The sequence below is a fragment of the Protopterus annectens genome, chromosome 2.part1 (genome assembly GCF_019279795.1).
Source record: "Protopterus annectens isolate FY-2018-M chromosome 2.part1, PAN1.0, whole genome shotgun sequence".
NCBI classification, from domain to species: domain Eukaryota; kingdom Metazoa; phylum Chordata; order Ceratodontiformes; family Protopteridae; genus Protopterus; species Protopterus annectens.
The window spans coordinates 539,527,564-539,548,290 of record NC_056729.1 but is presented as its reverse complement, the minus strand read 5'-3'; the positions used below and the strand labels follow the sequence as shown (position 1 = coordinate 539,548,290).

The 20,727-nt window shown below is 43.3% G+C and overlaps 1 protein-coding gene across 1 annotated transcript in view; it reads right to left on the bottom strand.

Moving 5' to 3' along the window:
• Positions 1-20,727, bottom strand: part of UVSSA (UV stimulated scaffold protein A) — a 1,327,799-nt gene that overhangs the window by 102,338 nt on the left and 1,204,734 nt on the right. The window contains exon 14 of the mRNA XM_044062324.1: positions 5,958-6,135. Within this exon, the coding sequence (XP_043918259.1) occupies positions 5,958-6,135 (178 nt within the window). The remainder of the gene's footprint in view (positions 1-5,957; positions 6,136-20,727) is intronic.

Genomic DNA, 20,727 nt, shown 5'->3' with positions numbered 1-20,727 from the left:
AAAGACTGGGCAGTTGAAGCGAAACTTTCTTGAGATCCTCCACAGACATGGATTCAGTGAGAGAGTTTGAGAACTCCTTTATCACATCTCTCTGTAAGCATGTAAAATGTGCCAGGTAATTTAACAACCTCAGTGCAAAAATGGCTGAGGTGTAAATTCGCTTTCCAAATCTGTCTATCGCTCTAGACTCATTTTCAGTGGATGGACAGAGGAGCTCTGCTCTACTTGCTCCTTTTTAGTGGCTTCTGCCACAACGATGGCATCAACAGGGACACCTTTATTCCAATGGGTTCTGTCTGTCGGGGGAACTAGAAATTTATCTGGGCATTTAGGGATGGGCTTGACAGTGTCTGTTTCCTTCCAAGCCCGGCAGGAATCTAGGTCACTAAGTTCATCCGCTGGGGGGAGGGTCACCCAAGATGTAGATGGGCCTGCTTCGAAAGCCTCCAGAAACACTGACTCCTCAGAAGACGGAGTTTGGGAAGACCAGGCACCCTTCTGCTTAAGGAGTTCCAGGATGGCTTCAAAGGAGATGTCATAAGGTGATGATCGAGGAGATCCTTCTCCCTCACTGAAGTTGGTGTCTTCAGTGAGAGACTCCATTAGGAAGTCTACGTGCCTCCTCTTGCACATCTTCTTCTGCTGTACCTCCTCTGTGGGGTGTTCAGGGGCGGTGTCAGAAGAATGGGGAAAACCCTCTGGGGAATTAGTATGGAGGCTTCCCAGGGTAGGCTGACTTAGAGGAGCAGGAATGATGGGCAGAGCATTCACACCTGATAATGAGCAAGGGGTAGAATCCGAGATGCGAGAGGACACATATCTATGCAAACAGAAGGCCCTTTCTACCACCTGGAAGGCTGATGGACTGGGGAAACTTCTACCTCCCTCCTCATCACCAAGGCAGCAGAGGATGAGAGTTCCAGGCCAACTCTAGATCCACACCCTCTGGAGAGAATCAGACCAGAACTGTCAAGGGGCAAGGCACCAAGGGGAAGGGACAGATCCAACAGTGTCAAAGGGAAACCCAACCCCCAGACCCAGTGCTGACTTCCCGTATTCGAGACCTGATCAGATTTGACAGTATCGGAGCAGGGCTGGTCAGGGAAACCACTAGAGTCAAGGAAGGGGGCTTCCTCGGATCAGATGCTGGTGCTCTCATGTATCTTGCATCCTAGAACTTTGAGACCACTGGTTGGATTGGAGAAGGATATGGTATGGGTTGGGCAGGTGCTCTCACAGATCTGAGAGGGGACAGAGTTGGCAAGACCACCATCAGGATCTGAGCCCTGAGGAATTTCTGCATCATCCTGTCCATATCAGCCTCTGTCAAGCTCTTAGAGGATCTAGATATAGCTGAGGAAGCAGGCCTAGAATGCTTGTCTGGTGTCTGGAATAGTCTTGAAGGCAGAGCCGGAGAAAAAAGAAGTTACATTCTTACCATAATGTAACATCTGTCTTATCCATCTTCATTCCATTAACCTGTGAGAATACGGTTCCGAGGCTCAGATCCATCCAGCTTGCCTTCTTCTAGCTTGAGACTCTTTCCTGATTTGAGCTCCTCCTCCCTACCCATAATGCCCAGCTCCCCCCCACAGTACCTCAGATTGAGTTTGCCCACAAGAACATAAACTATACTACAATAAGCATGCAGACCAAGTGTGTGTGTGTGTGTGTGTGTGTGTATGTATATATATATATATATATATATATATACACACATATATATATGTATATATCAAAAAAGTAAGGAACATCAGTAACTCAACCAAGGGAATAAAGGCTCCTTGTGACTTCTACTAGGCTTCCTGAAAAAGACAGAGTCCCCAGCTACTATAATCCAGGGCAGCCATCAAGGAAGGATATTCTGGAGTACAGCAGAACCAAAGGCACTTCTACTCCTGGATATGATGTCCAATTTGCGATGCATAATGAAAGTATGGGGATTTGACCAAGTGGCAGCAGTACAAATGTCCTCAATAGAAACTCTAGACCAAAAGGCCTGAGACGTGGCCATGGACCCTGTAGAATGAGTCCTTAGCCCTTACCAGACCTGGTAAAGGAATACCCTTGAAAGAATAAATAAATGTAATGCAGTCTTTCAACCATCTCGCCAACGTAACTTTGGTAACTGCTTTACCTTTCTTAGCACTGAAAAGGGAAACAAACAGTTGGTCACACTTCCTGAACGGCTTGGTTCTATGGATATAGAAACAAAGCTGCCTATGAACATCAAGCGATGTAAAGTGTACTCTCCCTTGTTTTAATACTCAGGAAAAAAGACTGGGAGATTAACTGACTGATTAATGTTACTCTCTTTAGCCACCTTAGGTAAAAAGGAAGGAGTAGTACGTAGGGTCACTCTGTCTTTATGGAAAATCAAATTTGGAAATTTTGTGGAAAGGGCTTGGAGCTCAGACACTCTCCTGGTTGCAGTAATGGCTACTACAAACAGAGTCTTCTAGGAAAGAAATTTCAAATCCACAGTGGCTGAGGGTTTGAAAGGGGGATGGACTAAAGCTTGCAAAATTACAGTAAGATCCCACGGGGGAGTAGGATTTTTGACTGGTGGCCAGAGCAGAAAAGTGCTCCTGTGAAATGCTTTACACAGTTTTGAAGAAGCAAAAGATAAGGTCTCAAAAATCAAAGTTGTTGTATCTTTCGGCTTTTCCCGGTTAGGGGTCGCCACAGCAGAACTCCGGTCCACTAATGATTGGCAGTAGATTTTTACGTACTGACTTGCCAGGCCTGACGCACAACCTTCAACGAAGGTACGCCCATTCACGCATGTCTCCACGCAGAAGACGCTTTAGCTGAGAATTGAACAGGACAACGTCTTATTGTGAGGCAACAACGCTACCGCAGCACCACCACCATAGCATTGAAAGTTGGATATAGCAACTAGTTGAACTTTGACAGTAGAGTAGCTAGCACCATCCTTGAAAAGGGAAGCAAAAAGACTAATATGAGTGAAACAGGGGCTGTAACAGGATACATCTGTTTTTGTTCAACCCCAAAAGAGAACCTCTTCCACTTACTCTTGTAATTTTTTTTTTAACACCTGATGGACAGAAACCTGAAAAACTACACAGGAAAACTAGAAAAGAATAGAAAAGAGACCAGTAGGGAAAGAACGAATAATCAAAAAACACTCTCAAACTCACAGAGAAACTCAAGCCAAGGAACTCCATGCAAACTCTAAGCGCGGCAAATGAGATCTGAGGTACTGTGGGGGAGCAGGGTATTATAAGTAGGGAGAGGGAACTTAAGTCAGGAGTCTCGAGCTAGAAGAAGCCAGAAGGTCAGTTCCAAGCCTTGGAACTGTATTCCCACAGGTTACTGGAATAAAGTGAACATCAGACCTGGTTTTATTGCCAAGTCCGGAGATTGGCTCCTTATCATCAGATCCAAATGTCTGGGATCCGAGGCTGATGTGGATGTGGAAGGTAATAGTGAACTGGCCGAGATGATCATGCCCGTCGGATCTGAAGAGTCTTGTAGATCCGAATGAGGCATGACATTCTTCGGATCTGAAGCCTTTTTAAGCTTTTGAGCTGGGTCAGATGACGCCCTTGGAGATACAGGGAGGGCCTGTTTCTTCAACTCTCTGAAGCCATGAGCTTTCCAAGGGGTTTGGTCCCCAGGAGAGGAAGAGGAAGAAGCTGGGAGCAGGCCCTTAAGAATTAATATATCGTGGAGGTCTGAAAGGGCTCTTAGATTAAACAAAGCACAGACCTCACATTGGGATTTTAAGTGTTCTGGCCATAAGCAATACACATACTTCTTGTGGGCATCCGAATTGGGGATCTTGTGCCCACAAGAAGTGCTTTTTTAAACCCAGCTGTTTTTTTCAGACATGATTGCAACAGAAAAAAACAAAGCTAACTTCAAAAACTACAACACTCTACAAATTACAGTACCACAAACCTATTGTAAAATGAACATTGTTTTTTTTTTTAAACAATAATAACAATAATCATAAAGGAAGGTTATAGAAAGATCTGAAAGGCACCAGAGGTAGATGCAAGAAAAGAAAGAAGAAAAAGGTCCCCAAAGCTGTGACAACTGAAAGTTAATGGGAGGAGTGAAGAACAGTTACAAGAACTAAGAAATAGTACAACAGGAAAAAAGGCAGTAAATAACCAGAAAAATTACACTCCTACAAACTCGAGACTCGGAGCCGCCTCCTGTTGCAATGGCGGCAAATGAGATCTGAGGAGTTGGGGATGGAATAGGTCATTATAGGTAGAGGGAGGAGCTCGCAACTTGGATCCTAAGTCTTGTGAATGCAGCCAAATTGGATCTGAGGGTCAGATCTACAACCCACCAGTGAGGAAGAATGAAAAGGACAACATCAGCTATAACTGCTTAGATTAAAAGGTGTAACTTTTTGACATTCACCGATGAGGTCAGGTATCCCTTTGTCTCCATCAGCATACTGCCCTCCCCCTAAGTTGTCTAGTAGTCCCTAAAAGGCACTGGTGCAAACATTATTTGAGGATCAGGCAAATGAAACAGCAACACTCTTTACGGCTGGATCCCTGCCATTCAGAATAGAAACAAAACGTAAACAGATACAGTGTTATCTACTGTATTTTCTCAATTAGTTATCATAAGTGTCCCAGCTCCTCCCAAAGTCATTGTATTGGCTGTAACTGCCCACTTCTTCACATAATAAAGAAACTATCTTAGGATGCCTAATCCTTAATCATTTGCAGCAATCTTGTTTCAGCCATCTCTAAATGTATATTTTCACACCCTGAACCATTAGGACTGAAGAAATATGAAATGACCCGATCTAGTGGGCAAGGTGGTGAATATAAATTGATCTTTGCTTGCTCTGCTATACACTGTACAGCTGTCAGTCAAATCAAACCTGTTGCACAATGCTGTATTTGGCTATACATGCAGAGAAATAATCTGACACTGTTTTGGCGAGAGACTATCAAAAATGATATGCAGCTTAGTAAATACAGCTAGAAGATAAATGATACACAACATTTATAAGTGTGGAAATAAAACATTTCTGTTACATGACATTACTACAAAATACATAAAAAAAACAAAACTTACAGATGACATTTTTAATCTGGTTTCCAGAAAACACTTCACTTACACATTTTGACTCTGTTCCAGGCTTTCACATATATCTGTTATTTTCATTTTATTATGTACAATACTTAATGTTTTTAACATTGGATTAACAAAACAAATAAATAAATAAAATGTATAAATAAAATAAATTAAATTAAATAAACTGAATATATACAATGTAAGAATGGCTGGTCTGGATGACTCTCTCGGATACTATGTGCACCACTTCTGTAAGGAAATACCAAGCCTCATCATTTTTTATTTTTCATTTGGCCACAATGCTGAGGTAAACACCTAGCATGAACATAGAGTGCTATACTGACACAGCAGCAGGAAGTATTTCCTAACCATTGATAACTCCAACTGTGGTACTGGACCAAGAAATTGTCTACATTTTTGTTTTAATTTACATTACCTATGTAAAAGCTAAGGAAAAGTAGCTTGGAGAAGTCCAAACAGCCATGTCCTCCTAAGTCTCTGTTGATTTTAAAAGAATAAACAGACATACAGAACAGTTTCCAAGAGTATCATAATACATCCATATATTGCAGTACTTCCTACTGACAAAATGTTAACTTTAATGCAACTGTCTCTTTCTTACTTTAATATGACCCTTATTTATTTATTTATTTTTCCATAAAGGGTTTTGCAAATAAAAACAATTCATGCAAAACACCAGCATTTAACTGTAGTTGCCAAAGTAATTTTTTTAAAGGAAAATAAATAGAACAACAGGAAAATAAAGACAGCACTAAATGTATTTTATAAGAAAATTGGCTTCTTTGTGTATAAAGATAAATGAATATTCCAATAAAGTTGACAGAAAAGGACATGTTGCTTAAATATCTTAGTATATCAAATCTTACTTGTTAAGTACTTTCTTCTCCAGCCTTGAGCGGGAGGTATTAGCCTGTTGTTTTAAATCAGTAAGGTTTGGATATTTCTTCTTCTTTCCTTTGCCCTTTTTCTCAGCACATTTTGAAGAGCCCAAGTCAACACCAGTAGCTGCTTCTATGTCTCGCATCAGTTCAGGATCCTGCCATTCTGTTCGGAAAATATAATGTATTAGAAAAAGGATGCAGTCACTAACATACACATTACATATCAGAAGTGAAAGGTGTACTTTAAGTCATTTAGATTAAAAAGCATATTCTACATGTTAGTAGGATTCACTGTTTCTAAGAGCCATTTCCTTTTTACTTGTAGTACTCAAAAACTAAAAAAATTAAACAAAAAAAACCCACTTTCTAATATTCAAACAATGGATCAATGTTCAACAGACACTATGCAATTTCTTCTATGACTGCATCTAATAAATCCCAACAATAATTTTTGACAAGAAAAGAAACAATGCACTAGGCCAGCTATGATGTCTTATAAATAAGACACTAAATAGCACGGTTAAATCTGCCTGTTCTGTGACTATAGTGATGAAATATCCCAGAATGTTTCTTAAAAAAATACCCTTACCATTTTGATGGCATTTTCCACCCCTGCACCCCTGTACAACATTCCACGTTTAAAGATCACATTCTAATTACTACTTACTTACAATGCTTTTGGTACCAGATTAGTTCTACAAGGTAGACACCCCATTTATAGAGGAAATGTAAGGAGTTAAAATTCCATTACAAATATAACTGCAAACACATGAATGAGAAGTTATGTACTTACCATAACGTTCCATGTTAGTTGTCTTCTTCTCGCCTTCTTTCTTGCTGGATGGGTTCGGAGCCGAACTCGGCCTATTACTAAAGCTTGAGAGCTATTTTTACCAGCTGGAGGCTATCCTATGTCCCATAATGCTAGGCGTCATATACCCGGATCTCATTTGATAGCTAACACTATGGACATACATGTCCCACCACAACAGAGAATATATATATATATATATATAAAATTAGAAGCTCTTGTAAATATATACATATCTCTTATAAGAGCTACCAAGAGAAGCAAGAGAGATAGCTGAGGAGATAACCCTAGTGACGAAAAATCTCACAAGATACTCTCAGTCTTTCCAGGCTAGGGGGATGGAGGGTGGGACGCAAGAAAGAAGGCGAGAAGAAGACAACTAACATGGAACGTTATTGGTAAGTACATAACTTCTCAATGTTAAGTTGTCAATCTCGCCTTCATTCTTGCTGGATGGGACAGCGTCCCTAGCACCTGGGTCCTGGGTGGCTCAATGGAACAGACTCTTGAGTACAGTGGAACCAAAATCAGCCCAGCTTCTGGAGGCCATGTCCAGCTTGTAATGAGAAATGAAGGTATGAGGAGAGGCCCATGTGGCCACTGCACAAATGGAATCCATTGGTAATCTTGCCTGAAAGGCTACTGAAGAAGCTAATGCTCTGGTCGAATGAGCTCTGGGCTTAGAAGGGAGCTCTTTATGCCTCAATTGGTAAATCAACATGATAACAGAGGTCCACCTGGACAAGGTTACTTTGGAAACAGGCAGGCCTTGCTTCCCTTCCGCGTAAGAGAGGAAGAGCTGGTCTGATTTCCTCGTCTGCTTAGTTCTATCCAGGTAGAAGCGTAATTGACGGTGAGCATCCAAACAATGTAACTTCCGTTCAGCCCTATTGGTATAATTTGGGAAGAAGACAGGCAGATCGATGGTCTGATTCAGATTTTTTTCAGAGAGTACTAAGTGACACTCTATCTTTGTGAAAAACAAGGTAAGGAGGGTGAACTCAAAGGGCTTGAAGTTCCGATACCCTTCTTGCTGAAGTGATAGCTACTAAGAAGAGAGTTTTCCACGAGAGCAGCTTTAATGAACAGGAAGCCGCCGGCTCAAAGGGAGGGAGAATTAAAGATGACAGCACCAAATTTAGGTCCCATGGAGGGGGAGAATCTTTTACCGGAGGCCTAAGTAAGAAGGTTCCTTTAAGAAAGGCTTTGCAGAGCTTGTGGGACATAATGCTAGTCTCTGACAAGCCAACGTGGAAATTTGCAATAGTTGCCAGCTGAACTCTGATGGTAGTTGAAGAAGAACCCATTTGAAAAAGTTCTGCCAAAAACTCTAAAACTGTTTGGACAGGAGCTGTAAAGGGGTCCACTTGTCTTTCCCCTGCCCAAACAAAGAAACGCTTCCATTTGCTAGCATAAGTCTTTCTGGTAGTAGACTTGTGACAAGCGAGAATGATGTCGCGAACTGAATGAGAGATTAAGGGAAGCCTGGCTAGGGTTGGAAGTGGAGCAACCAAGCTGTGAGGTTGAGAGATTGAAGGGATTGATGCAGCCCGCCTGATTGATGGGCCAGAAGATCTGGCACTGGGCCCAGATGCCAGGGCTGTTCCAGAGATGACGTTGCAGGAATTGAAACCAAACTTGTCGAGGCCAGTAAGGGGCAATAAGGATCATTCTGGATCTCAAAGCAGTTGCTTTCTGGATTAACTGAGTAATTAAGGGAAAAGGGGGAAAAGCATATAGAAGACCCCGGGGCCAATCATGGACTAGAGCGTCTCTGGGGGGAAGACCTGGGAGAGGGAAGAGGGTGAAGAAGTTTTGGCACTTGCTGTTTTGAGGGGTTGTGAAAAGGTCGCAACAAAGCTGACCCACCTTCTGAAAATTCTTTCCGCTACTAGCTGGTTGAGAGACCACTTGTGGGGCATGAGAATGGCTCTGCTCAGCCTGTCTGCTATGACGTTGGACTTCCCGGGGATGTGCATTGCTACCAGACACCGTTGAGAAGAGATCGCCCACTGCCAAAGTCTGAGTGCTTCTCGACATAGGGGGTAGGATCTGGTTCCGCCCTGCTTGTTGATGTACCACACTACAGACATATTGTCCATCTGAATTGCAATAGTCCCGGTGGGTAGAGAGTCTTGAAGGGCCTGCAATGCTAAAAGTACCACTCTCATTTCCAAGACATTTATGTGCAGGTGGCATTCGAAGGGTTGCCATGTGCCCTGGACTGTCCTGCCCTGAAAGTGCCCCCCCCACCCGATCAGGGAGGCATCCATTGTCACAGTGGCAACAGGAGGAGGAAGGACAGAAGGTCTGCCCTGAAGTACCTGAGGGGAGATCATCCACCAAGAAAGGTGCCTTTTGCATGACTGAGTGATTAGAATGCTGTGTGACATTGGAAGCTGTTGAAAGGACCACTGGGAAAATAGCATCCACTGCAGGATCTGCATGTGAAAGCGAGCTAGGGGGAGTAATGTGATTGTTGCTGCCATGAGGCCTAGGGTTTTTAGTACGAATCTGGCCTGGACTCTGCTCTCCTGGAGTAGGATCTGAACATGATTGCGAATGTCTGAAACTCTTTGTACAGGCAGTTTTGCTGACAGCTCCACAGTGTTTAAAACGGCGCCTATGAAGGTAATAGACTGACAAGGCAACAAGGCAGACTTTTTGAAGTTTATAGAAATACCTAGCACATTGCAAGTTTGGACAGCATAATTTCTGGACTGGAGTAGTTGACGCCTGGTGGTGGCAGTAAGGATCCAGTCGTCTAAGTATGTAAACACCTGGAATCCTTGTCGTCTCAGGTGAGCAGCGACCACTGCCATGCATTTAGTAAACACCCTGGGGGCTGTGGTGAGGCCAAAGGGCAGGGCTCTGAATTGGTAGTGACTGGCTCCCAGCTGGAAGCGGAGAAACTTTCTGGAGCGCCTGTTCATTTTGATATGGTAGTACGCATCCTGAAGGTCTATAGAGCACATCCAATTGTTCTGACCCAGAAAGGGTAGAATGGACTGTAGCGTGACCATCTGGAACTTAGTTCTTTGAACAGACTTGTTCAGCCTGCTGAGATCCAAAATAGGTCTCCAGTCCCCTGTCTTTTTTGGTACCAAAAAGAACTTGGAGTAAATTCCGGATCCTTGCTGGCCTGCTGGGACTGGCTGGATAGCTCTTTTTCTTAGCAGCTTTGAAATTTCTAGTGCTGCTTGATCCCTCAGACCAGGTGGAACGTCTGGAAGGGGCCCTTTTGGCTTTTGTGGGGAGTGAATAAAGGGAATTCTGTAACCCTCGGATATGATCGACCGTACCCATTTGTCTTGCGTGAGGGAATGCCAGGCTTCTGGGTACAGTGATAGTCTTCCCCCGACTGCCTCCGAAGGTGGACAGTCGGGCAACTCCTCAGGGGTGTTGGAAGGGTTTGTCAGAGAAGGATTCTCTGCTACCCTGATTCTGTGGACCCCCCCCTGCCCCTTGGGTGGCGTCTATTATTGTTCCCTCCTCTGCCCCCGGAGAGAAGCTCACCACGTGCATCAGGCAGTACTCCCTGAGGTTTGCGGAACCAAATTTTGCCACTCTTCTGACCCTTAGGATATGGTCTAAAAGGAGTGGAAAAACGGACTCCCACAGCAGAGAGAGTCTTGCCTTCCTGCTCGCACCTGGTCAATGTATCTTTCACTTGAGGTCCAAACAAGGTAGAACCATCAAAGGGGGTGTTAGTGAAGGATGCCTTGAAGGGGTCAGCAAAGTTACAAAGCCGCTTCCAGACGTGTCTCCTTAGAGCAACGCCCGTACCTGCAGCCCTACTCACCCCATCGGCTGCATAGGAAATGAGCTGCATGGAGGAGTTGACAATCGAGTTCAGGGCCGCCAGCTGGGAGTTGATCTTTTCCTGAGACCCCACAGCTGATGGGTCCTGTAAGGTATCACCCAGTTCTTTGAGAAGGTCTCTTTGAAGACGGGTGAAATGGCACAAATAATTCAGCGACCACATGGCAAAGGTCGCTGAAGAAAACATCTGCTTACCATACCTGTCCATAGTCCTAGATTCCTTATTAGGCGGAAGGACAGGTACTGAAGGGTCAGCCAACTCCTTCTTAGTGGCCGCTGCCACCACCATGGCATCAACAGGGACGCCCTTAGTTAGAAACTGCCTATCAGAAGGGGCTGTAATAAATTTTGTAGGCCTCTGGGGAGTTGGTTCCATAGTATCCGGAGCCGTCCACGCCTTTCGAGCCACCACATTCATGAGTGGGTCGAAAGGCGGAGACACCCAGGAGGTGGAAGGGCGAGAACCAAACGCATCTAGGTACACCAACTCATCCTCGGAAGGGTTGAGGGCAGACCAGTTCCCCCCTCTGCTTGAGAATTTCCAGGATGTCAGAAAAGGAGACATCCTCAGAGGGGGACCATGGGGACCCTTCCGACTCATCCAGGATGGTGTCTGATGTGACTGACTCAGGGGAGTCTACATGCTTCCTCTTGCATGTTCTCTTTCGAGGGGGCTCCCTGCAGGATCCGGGGAGGCCTCGGAAGAGGAGGATACGCCCAATGGGGCTATCTGGAGCATTGGTTCTCCACGCTTGGGGTCGGGAGGGTAGGCAGAGGCCGAAGCAGGAACCATCGAGGGAGGGGCCGATGGGGTCGACCGTGGCGCCGGTATGGGAGCCATCACGCTCCTCATGACCTCAAAGGTGACCCTATCAGGCAGGGAAGAGGGACCCAACTCCGAAAAGATAAGGGCTCCCCCCGGCACCGAGAGGGACGGCTCCGTGGCCGATGTCGGGGCCGAACTCACCTGCGCCGAGGCTCCGAGAGAGAGAATGGGGTCGGACAAGGGTCTGATGCCACTCGCCCCCTCGGAGCCGACGAGGGAGTCTCGGCACCCGGATCCCTCCAAGGACGGAACCAAGGAAGGGATCTGAGCCGATGAAGGAGCCGATAAGAGTGATATCGGTTCCAAAGCCCCAACGGTGCTAACCCCGACGACCTCCGGCTTCGAGCTCAAAGGAAGAGTAGGAGGAGGAATTGGAGCAGGCATTGGGGTAGCCACTGTCTGATGAGAAGGGCTATGCAACATCTGGGCCAGCGCCTGCGACTTTAAGAGCCTACTGACTACCCTCTCGAGGTTGTGATCCGACAGCCTGGAAGACCGAGAGGAGTGAGACCTATGGCTCCGCTCCGATAGTAAAGGGGACTTCGGAGCTGAACACACCAACTCCAAGGAAGGAGATCAGGAATGTTTTCGGCTTGGAGACGGCTCCGACACTAAAGTCGGAGCCGATTGAGGCCTCGATGCATCGGTTCTGGCCGGAACCGACGAGATAGAAGGAGGTCCGCTCTGCGCCGGCTCCGGACATGGAGCCAATGGTTTGGCGGGCTTAGAAGGTCTACTGGACGGAGGCTTTGTCGGAGAACCTTCATGCTTTAGTAAGCCCCTAAGGATGAGCTTGTTTCTGCGTTCCTGCAGGACTCTTGGACTGAAGGCGTGGCAGACAGAACAAGAGTCTTGCAGGTGCAGAGGGCCCAAGCAATATACACAAGAAGTGTGACCGTCTGTCAGAGACATCTTCTGACAGCACGAGTCACACTTCTTAAATCCTGATACCTTGGTATCCTTCGACATGACACCACAGGACCGGGACAGAAAGTCTAGTCAAGCACACAAAGTACAAACACATGCAAAAACCTGAAAAGACCCACACAACAACTACTTTAAACTTCACTACAGGGAAGGGAATAAAAATCCAAACACATACTCAAAGGGAATCCCCCAACTACCAACTAAAGAAAAGGACCGAAGGCCCTATATACCTTAAGGATGGAAAGACAGAAGAAACTACCGGAAAAAGGAGGGGAAAACTAGTCGGTACACTACTAATACTACTAGGACAAAAACTACTAAGAGAAAAAATTACAAAAACTAACTGCAAATATAAAAATTTTAAATACGACCTGGAGCCGGTGAAAAATGCAACCTCGTAGCTGAAGCGGCAAACGAGATCTGGGTATATGACGCCTAGCATTACGGGACATAGGATAGCCTTGAGCCGGTAAAAATAGCTCTCGAGCTTTAGTAATAGGCCGAGTCGGAGCTGAGGTTCGGCTTCGAACCCCATCCAGCAAGAATGAAGGCGAGATTGACAACTTAACATTGTACTTTTGAGTTAGTACATTTATTTCACTTGTATGAAACATCTTAACAGAAGAAATTCATGAAAATCATACAGTCAATAGCTGAGGCATACAACTGACAACTAATTATTAACAACCATCTGAGTGTAAATGTATGCAGCTTCCTTAAGTCAACATTCTCATCATGAAACATCAAGAGTTTCACAAGAGTTCCACACTGAACTGGGGTATTAATAAGCAAAGCACGAGAAGTGCAGTTTAGTTTACTAAAAGACTAAACAACAAGGCAATAAAACAATAGAAGGAGCTAGACATGCTACATTACAGCAGGCATGCACTTCACTGCAAATGGCTTAACTGAGTGGGCACTCAGGAAGTAATACAGCTGGGAATTTGGAAACACATTTAAGGCAAGTCAATAAAAGAAAGCAGAAAGTAATGGAGAGGAGTGTGTGTGTGTGTGTGTGTGTGTGTGTGTGTGTGTGTGTGTGTGTGTGTGTGTGTGTGTGTGTGCGTGCGCGCGCTCACGTGTGTCTGTGTGTGCGTGTCTGTGTGTGTGTGTGTGTGTGTGTGTGTGTGTGTGTGTGTGTAGGGTCCAACACATCTACATGCCCTAAGACCAGATACAGATGACTGGACTGCTTCTGCTAAGGAAGGAAACACTGACTTCCACGACACTGACAGCACATATATCTAGAGTAACTCATCCAGTTTGCATAGAAATGAAGAGTGCAGTTATCACATACTGCATCACACTACTGGTATGAACAATGCAGTAAACTACCATGAGAGGAATTGGGCTACAATGGGCAAATGTCCATTATTCTGAACAGAGGTCAATTAAAAATACTGGTCTGCTTGGTGGTGATGGTGGGATATCTATACTCAAGAGTTTCATGTGTTTGGGAGTTCCTTAGTTTAATTTACAGTAGAAAAATGGACCAGCTGCAACTGTCACATATTCTGTCACTGCAGGACCACTTCTAATAAAACTGGAAGCTCTGGATCAAGAAATTCAGTATATTCCACAGTATAAGTGGAACAGCTGCGAACACTGAGAAGGTACACTGTACTACATTTCTGCATGTCACTGGAGAAGAAACCTTGGTGGTATACAGTACTTTTACTATTCTTGAAAAGGACCAAAACCTTTCCTTGAAAATTATATGGTCTTTGCTGTATCTATATGACCACACACCACAGACCTTTATGTTCTTGGAACATGTTCCCTACGTAGGTCACAGGCATCTGTGTAAAACTTCTGATAAGGGGAAGGAACTTGAAAGGGCACTCCTGGATTGAGTGAAATCTGGTTGATCCAAGATAGAATTTCCTATATGATTAAGGAAAGGAGGAATTGGGAAATTTAGGGGGTGGCAGTGTTGAGTCCAAATTAATGTAAGACACCACTGAATCTTGTTTATGTGGTGTCAGTCATAAGGTATCATAAGAAGTGATGATGTCATGTACCCAAGGACACTCAAAATCACTCTTGCTAAGGTCAAATCCAAGGGGAGTAGGGACTGAAAAAATAATTTGTCAAAAAACAAACTTTGAAGGAAGGAACGTTGCCATTGACAGAGTACTGAACCTGCATCCAAGGAGCATCAGATACTGGGACGGAGTATTAAGGGATGTTTTAAAGTTCAAGGTGAGTCCAAACAGTATAAGAGATTTATTGTGAAGTGCAAAATCACCAGAAGTTTGTCCCGTGAAGAAATCTGACTCAGTAACTTGTCTAGATAAGGGAAAATGTGAATCACCTGAAGCCTGCAAATGACAATGATAGGAACAAGATACTTTTTGAATACCCTTGGAGCAGTGGAAAGACCAAAGGGCAAAGCACAAACTTGAAAGTGAAACAGTCAGGCCCAAAATCTCAAATATTTCCTGCAATGTGGGTGAAATGTGCAGGTTATGTGTCATTTATATCCAATGTCATAAAAAGCCTGAAGAAGGATCACTGGAAACAGGGACTGTAGAGTCAACATTTTGAAACCTGGCACCTTTAGAAGAATGTTAAGAAAGGACAGATCCAGAATGAGTTTTCAGTCAACCTCCTTCTTGGGAACCAGAAATAGGCTGGAATCAAACCTTTTTCCTGCAGGTGACATGGAACCAGCCCTATCGCTCCCCTGACCGAACAAGTCTTGAAGAATACAAGGAATCAGAGGGACCTGGTTTTGAAATAAGAAAACTAAAACTGCATTTTGTCATGAGAAAAAAATGTTGTCATTGAAAGAGTGTCTAGGCAGCACCCTAGGAAGAGAAGATCCTGAGAGTGTTGAAGGACAGATTTTTTCAAGTTTAGGGTAAAAACCAAGATGAAGGAAGAGATCCACAGTAAACATGAGGTCTTGAAGGAGCCTGAAAAAGAAAACTGTTTAGGTAAGAATATTTGTGGATACCCTGGAGCTTGCAGAATGCTATGCCAGTTCGGTATCTGGTAAATATTCTTGCAGCTGTAGAAAGTCCAAAGGGTGAAGAAGAAAACTGAAAATGAAATTTTAAGACAGAATCTTAAGAATTTTCTGGGATATGGATAAAAAGGAATATCAAGATAGGCATCAGTGAGGTCCAGTGTAACCAGGATTGCTTGTGGAAGGATCAATGGCAGAAAAGTTTGCAGGGACATCATCCTGAACTTCGGCACAGTTGCAGCAGCTCTAGGAGATGCATCTGTTGCATCATAACTGCATTTAATAGAATATCTAGCTACCTGAGTAGCTGAATTTAGGAGAGACAAGATAGAAGATTTATTGTCTGATTCAGGCTGATCTGACATTAACTTGTTTACGTTATCCAAAATAGACAAGGAATACCTAATCATAGGAGTCCGGTAGTTAATAGCTCAGATAGATAGTGCAACACAGTTGTGCGCCTTCTAGGGTTGCCAACTTTTCATGTGAAAAATTCCAGACATGTTCGTAAAAGCAAAATGCATGCTGTACCTCTCTAAGATTAACTTTATGTTAGCCGGAAAGGAGGACAAGGAGACCACGTTGTCTCAGAAATAAACATCACCACTAAAGAGCCAAGCCACATTACACTCCTCCATCTGAAATAACAGGAACGTACCTTGAAAGCTAAAACTGAAACCTGTTAATCTGCCCCCTCCTGTCATGCTCAATCTTCATCCCACACAGTACCCTTTAAAACCCAGACAGGATTGTCTTTTGTGCACCAAATACCACAATGCTACCATAAGTAAACCTTCACAAAAAGATCCCTTATGCCCATGTGGAAGAACACGCCTTCTGCTTCATGCAACACCACTTTCCACTGGTGTTGTAAATGCACAGACACAAACTAAGCCACCTATGCATGTGACCTGCTCTGGAAGCGTGCGGTCTGAGATTAAATATTGCTAGCATCCACCTATGTAAATACATAATTCTTGTGTGATAAAAAGAAGTTTCCCTTTAATGGAAGGAAAAAATGAAGTTGCCAATATGGAAATGTAAGCATCATCCCACAACTGTCTGACTCTTCTATTACCATGCATTTTCTGCAAGTTTCACAGCATGTTGCCAGACAGAAAGATTACTGTTGCTTGTAAGTCGTATTCATGGATGACAGGAAGAGGAATGGGTCATACTTGTTCCCATGGCTTATGTTATGCTACATAAATTTACTGATTTTTTTTTTCTGGACAATACGCTCTCCGGAAAAGGAAATCTCTGGTTTCTGAACATTGTCCCTTAATTCCGATGGTTGGCAATCCTAGCACCTTCTTTCTGTACCTGTCTATAGCCCTACTGTCTTTGTCATTAAGCAAAGCATTAGCAAATGGAAAACATTTAGTAGGTTTGTCAGATTCAATGAAAACTACAGTTAGATCTGAAGAAGGATTGTTATGTGAACTTACATGCCTCTGGAACCTTTTTAGGTGCTGGAAGTTGAGACTCAAAGTTTAAGCAAGCTGAGAAAAAGGTATCCTGCAAGGTTTCATGCACAGGGGTATTGCAAAAGGCTTGGAAACTGCCATATATAGTACATCAGGTTACAGTATCTCTTTTGCTTACCTTCCCATTAATAATTCATGCATAACTTTCAAAGTTGTACCTCCATGAGAGCTTTTCTAATGTGGAATCAGGGTAAAGGATATCCTCATCTCCGGATTCAAAACCCACTGCAGAATGGATCTGGGAGGAATAAGCAGGAGATTCTACCTCAGATTCAGAATCTTCATCTTCAGAAGAGGTGTTTCTGACCCGCTTGTGAGGTGAAAATGAAGCAGAAGAAGAAAGAAAATAAGGCAGTTTTGAGGACATAAGTGCCTTAAGAAGACCTTGAGAGAAATCATACCATACCACTCTTTCTCGGGGTCAATATAGATAGGAGTAGTAGGAGGAGAGTTGTTTAGTTTTTAGCTTCTTGTTTTGGGGAGTCTCAGCAGAGATAAATCGAAGAGGATCAGAGCCCTGATACATCTCCTGTGGTCCAGAGGTGCAAGGTTTGATTCCCACAGCCTCTACTGTTTAACTGTGTGACTCTGAGCAATCCACTTAGACACCGCTCGCAGGCTGAGTGTGACAAAGATCCATGGAGATCAGTGCGCTACCCTGGAAAACAAATACAAATAAAATGAAAAATAAAAACTTCCCCTTGGAAAAGGACCAGCAATGTGTCCTCAGGATCCTCAGAAATGACCAGTCAAGGATTTCCTTTTGCAGCCTTGCTGGCCATCTGATCAGTCGTGATGGATGTGCCTACGTTCTTTGCCTTGTCAGCCTCCAATAGGGTCATGACAGTGGGAGCAGCAACTGAAACTGGGTGATCTGAGGGCTCATCAGGCTCACCAGTACAGATGTCTGGGTCTGACCAGAAAAGCAAAACTTGTCAAGGTGTCGACTTCTTAACTTTCTAATGTGGCTGCTGAAGGATGTTTAAATGGTAAGATTCAGAAGCCATTCTACTACACAAGAGTTCTTTTCATCTCTGATTTTCTAGGTACATGTTGAGAGGGGTTAATGGTCTTTTTATAGTTTTAGAGGCACAACATTTACAAACAGAACACTCTCTATAGCTGTGGTTAGGTTCTGGACCAAATAAACTCTTAGAATGCTTGTCCTTCTACAGTATTGCCTCACATAGTCATATTTACCCCACTTAGCTAACATGACATAACATTTTAGTGAAATGTTATGGGAAATAGGAAAGGTCACAACAAGGATATTTGCCTGCCCACTAGTAACATTAACTGGCACAGGCAATATGGCTGACAGACTGAAGTGATGTGTATAGTCTCTCTCTGTTCAAACTGGTGGCAAAAAGTTCAGGGGAACTTCACACATATATGACCCCCTTACTTATATGTTAGCACACACTCCGGTGCCTGTTCATGAGGCAGATGCACTGTGCCAGAGGAAGGAGCCCATGCTTTGGTATACTGTCTAAATGTATGGTATCCCAGGCAAGATGTTCCCATATGTCAGAAATACTGCAACCGTGATCATATGAAGGACATAGTACGTGCTCACATAGTGCAAGGCACAGGAGGCTCTCAGGTTTACAAGCATGCATTTCAGCTGCCCGGTTTAGGGAGAAAAACTGAAAAATCTATTATGTCTGTCTGGATGATGGTTATAGCATTACCAGCTTAGCCATGGTGAGAGAGAATAAGTTGGCACTGTTGGGGAGGGACTACACGCATTAGATATTTGGCAGGCACATATATGGAGAAAAGGATAAAATGTTACTGATACATGAATAAAAAACTAAGCAGCACAAGATCCGACTTTAAATCCTACCACTAAGAAAAAATAAATTCTCCTAATACTCAGCGATGTCTGATCTGACATGAGAAGCTAGGAACACAAAATGAGTTCACTGTGTACAAGCAGGAAAGATGTACAGCAACACAGTTGCACAGACGTACTGAACACCGTGAAGAAGAATAGCATAAAATCCTTTATGACCAATGGCAAATTTGAAGGATGAGGAAGTTTGTCAGGAGAACATCATGTACGGTTAAATCCCGATGTTGGCCAGTGTGCCACAAGCTCCACGGAAACCATGTAGTTCTCAGGAGAACAAGCAGTAACTGAAGCAAAATGATAGCTCAGATGCCATTAAGTAACTGAGACAGCAAAATGTGTGAACAGTACGTCACTGCTGTAAACCAAGACAAGCTTCACATTTGTATTGCAATGCAATATCTGAATACAGTATTGAAACAGATTACTACCCATTGCTTACAAATGAAGAAATGGACTCATCGGTGCTAAATGTGAAATTCTTGCTTCAAACTATGCATACTTAATATGCCATTACAAAGGCACATGTTCTTTCAGTACAGGTAACTGAAGGACCACAAAGTATTGCAAAACTAATAAATCATTTATCAGTGTGGGGCCAGACGCAACAGCATGACAAGAGATGTTGAGTAGGTTAAGACAGTGACACCAGGACATTTTAACATCATAGAAACTTGAGCTTGTTACAGAAAAAGCCAAAGCAATTAGTGCAAACGCCAAAGATAGAACACAAGCAAACGCTACAGACATTCCTAAGGATGATTCAGTATACTGCAACTTTTGTTTGCACCTAATGACTGAGGTAAGTATGCCTTAAATAAAGCCATTAGAGCAAGATATAGCCAAAGAATGGAGCTACAAAACATGAGTTTTGAGTGCTCAATAAACTAATTACGGCTGTAGCAGGGTAACATTCTTAGCAGGAACAGGAGAAAATTTTATACAAGACCTCTTAAAAAGTTCTCCTGCCTAAGCTTCTCCTTGGAACTAGGCTATGAAAACTCAGATGTAGAAGTATTAGGCACAAGGGAAGAGAAAAGGCTTACAAGAAGTGGGATACTCCCTGAGCAATCTCCCTTTCAATTTCAGCTTGTTATACATGCCAACGACAGATCTATGATGAAATGCCTTGCAGGTATCAATTTGTATCCAAGTGCTCTGTACCCAAACATTCCATACACAGGACATGTCTATCTTGGAACAGAATTTTATGTCTGCAAGCTGTACATTTCTTAAATCTAGATGGCCACACATACACACACACACACACACACACACACACACACACACACACACACACACACGCACAATGTAAAAACTCAAAAACAGATATTAATAGGCCAGAAACGTGAAACAGTATAGCCTAATAAGCATAAAGACCTCTCAACAATAACGACGGATAGGCCTAACAGGTGGAGCAAAAAAGCACAAAAGTGCTTTAAAAAGGAAATGCCTGACTTGATATCTACAGATTAGCAATTGAGAAGGATGTACAGTGACCAACAACTATAAATGCAAAGGCACAAATACTAGATATAACAAATTGTTAAAAATAACAGCCTGTTACCATTTCCCCTACACAAGCTGTTTGAGCTGCAATGAAAATCTAGTAAAAGGAGGGAGCACACTGTCTTATAAGTAAAGGGGTAGAGCTTTAATATGGAAAAGTTTCCTTTGCTAAATTGACTGGGGTGTGCAGACACTCAGACCTAATAGTCAATAAAAGAAGAAACAGTAAAAAAAAAACAAAAAACAAAATCAAGGGGTTTTCTGACACATTGACTCAGAAAAGTTGTTAGTGAGATGAGCTACAATTAAAGGACTGTCTCAGCAAAATTGTCAGTAATGGAAACATCTTTTTCTTTCAAGAAAGTATTAGGTTGTGTCCAAGGCTTAATATTCAAAGCAGACAAAATCCAATAAACTGAGAAGACAAATGATTTACAGGATACATGAATCACATCTGAAAACAGTTAACTGCAAGGTAAGGTCAAGCGGTACAATGTCCAAGCCATGATTATTGATTTATATAGAGCAAGTAGTGCATAGTTGTGTCACA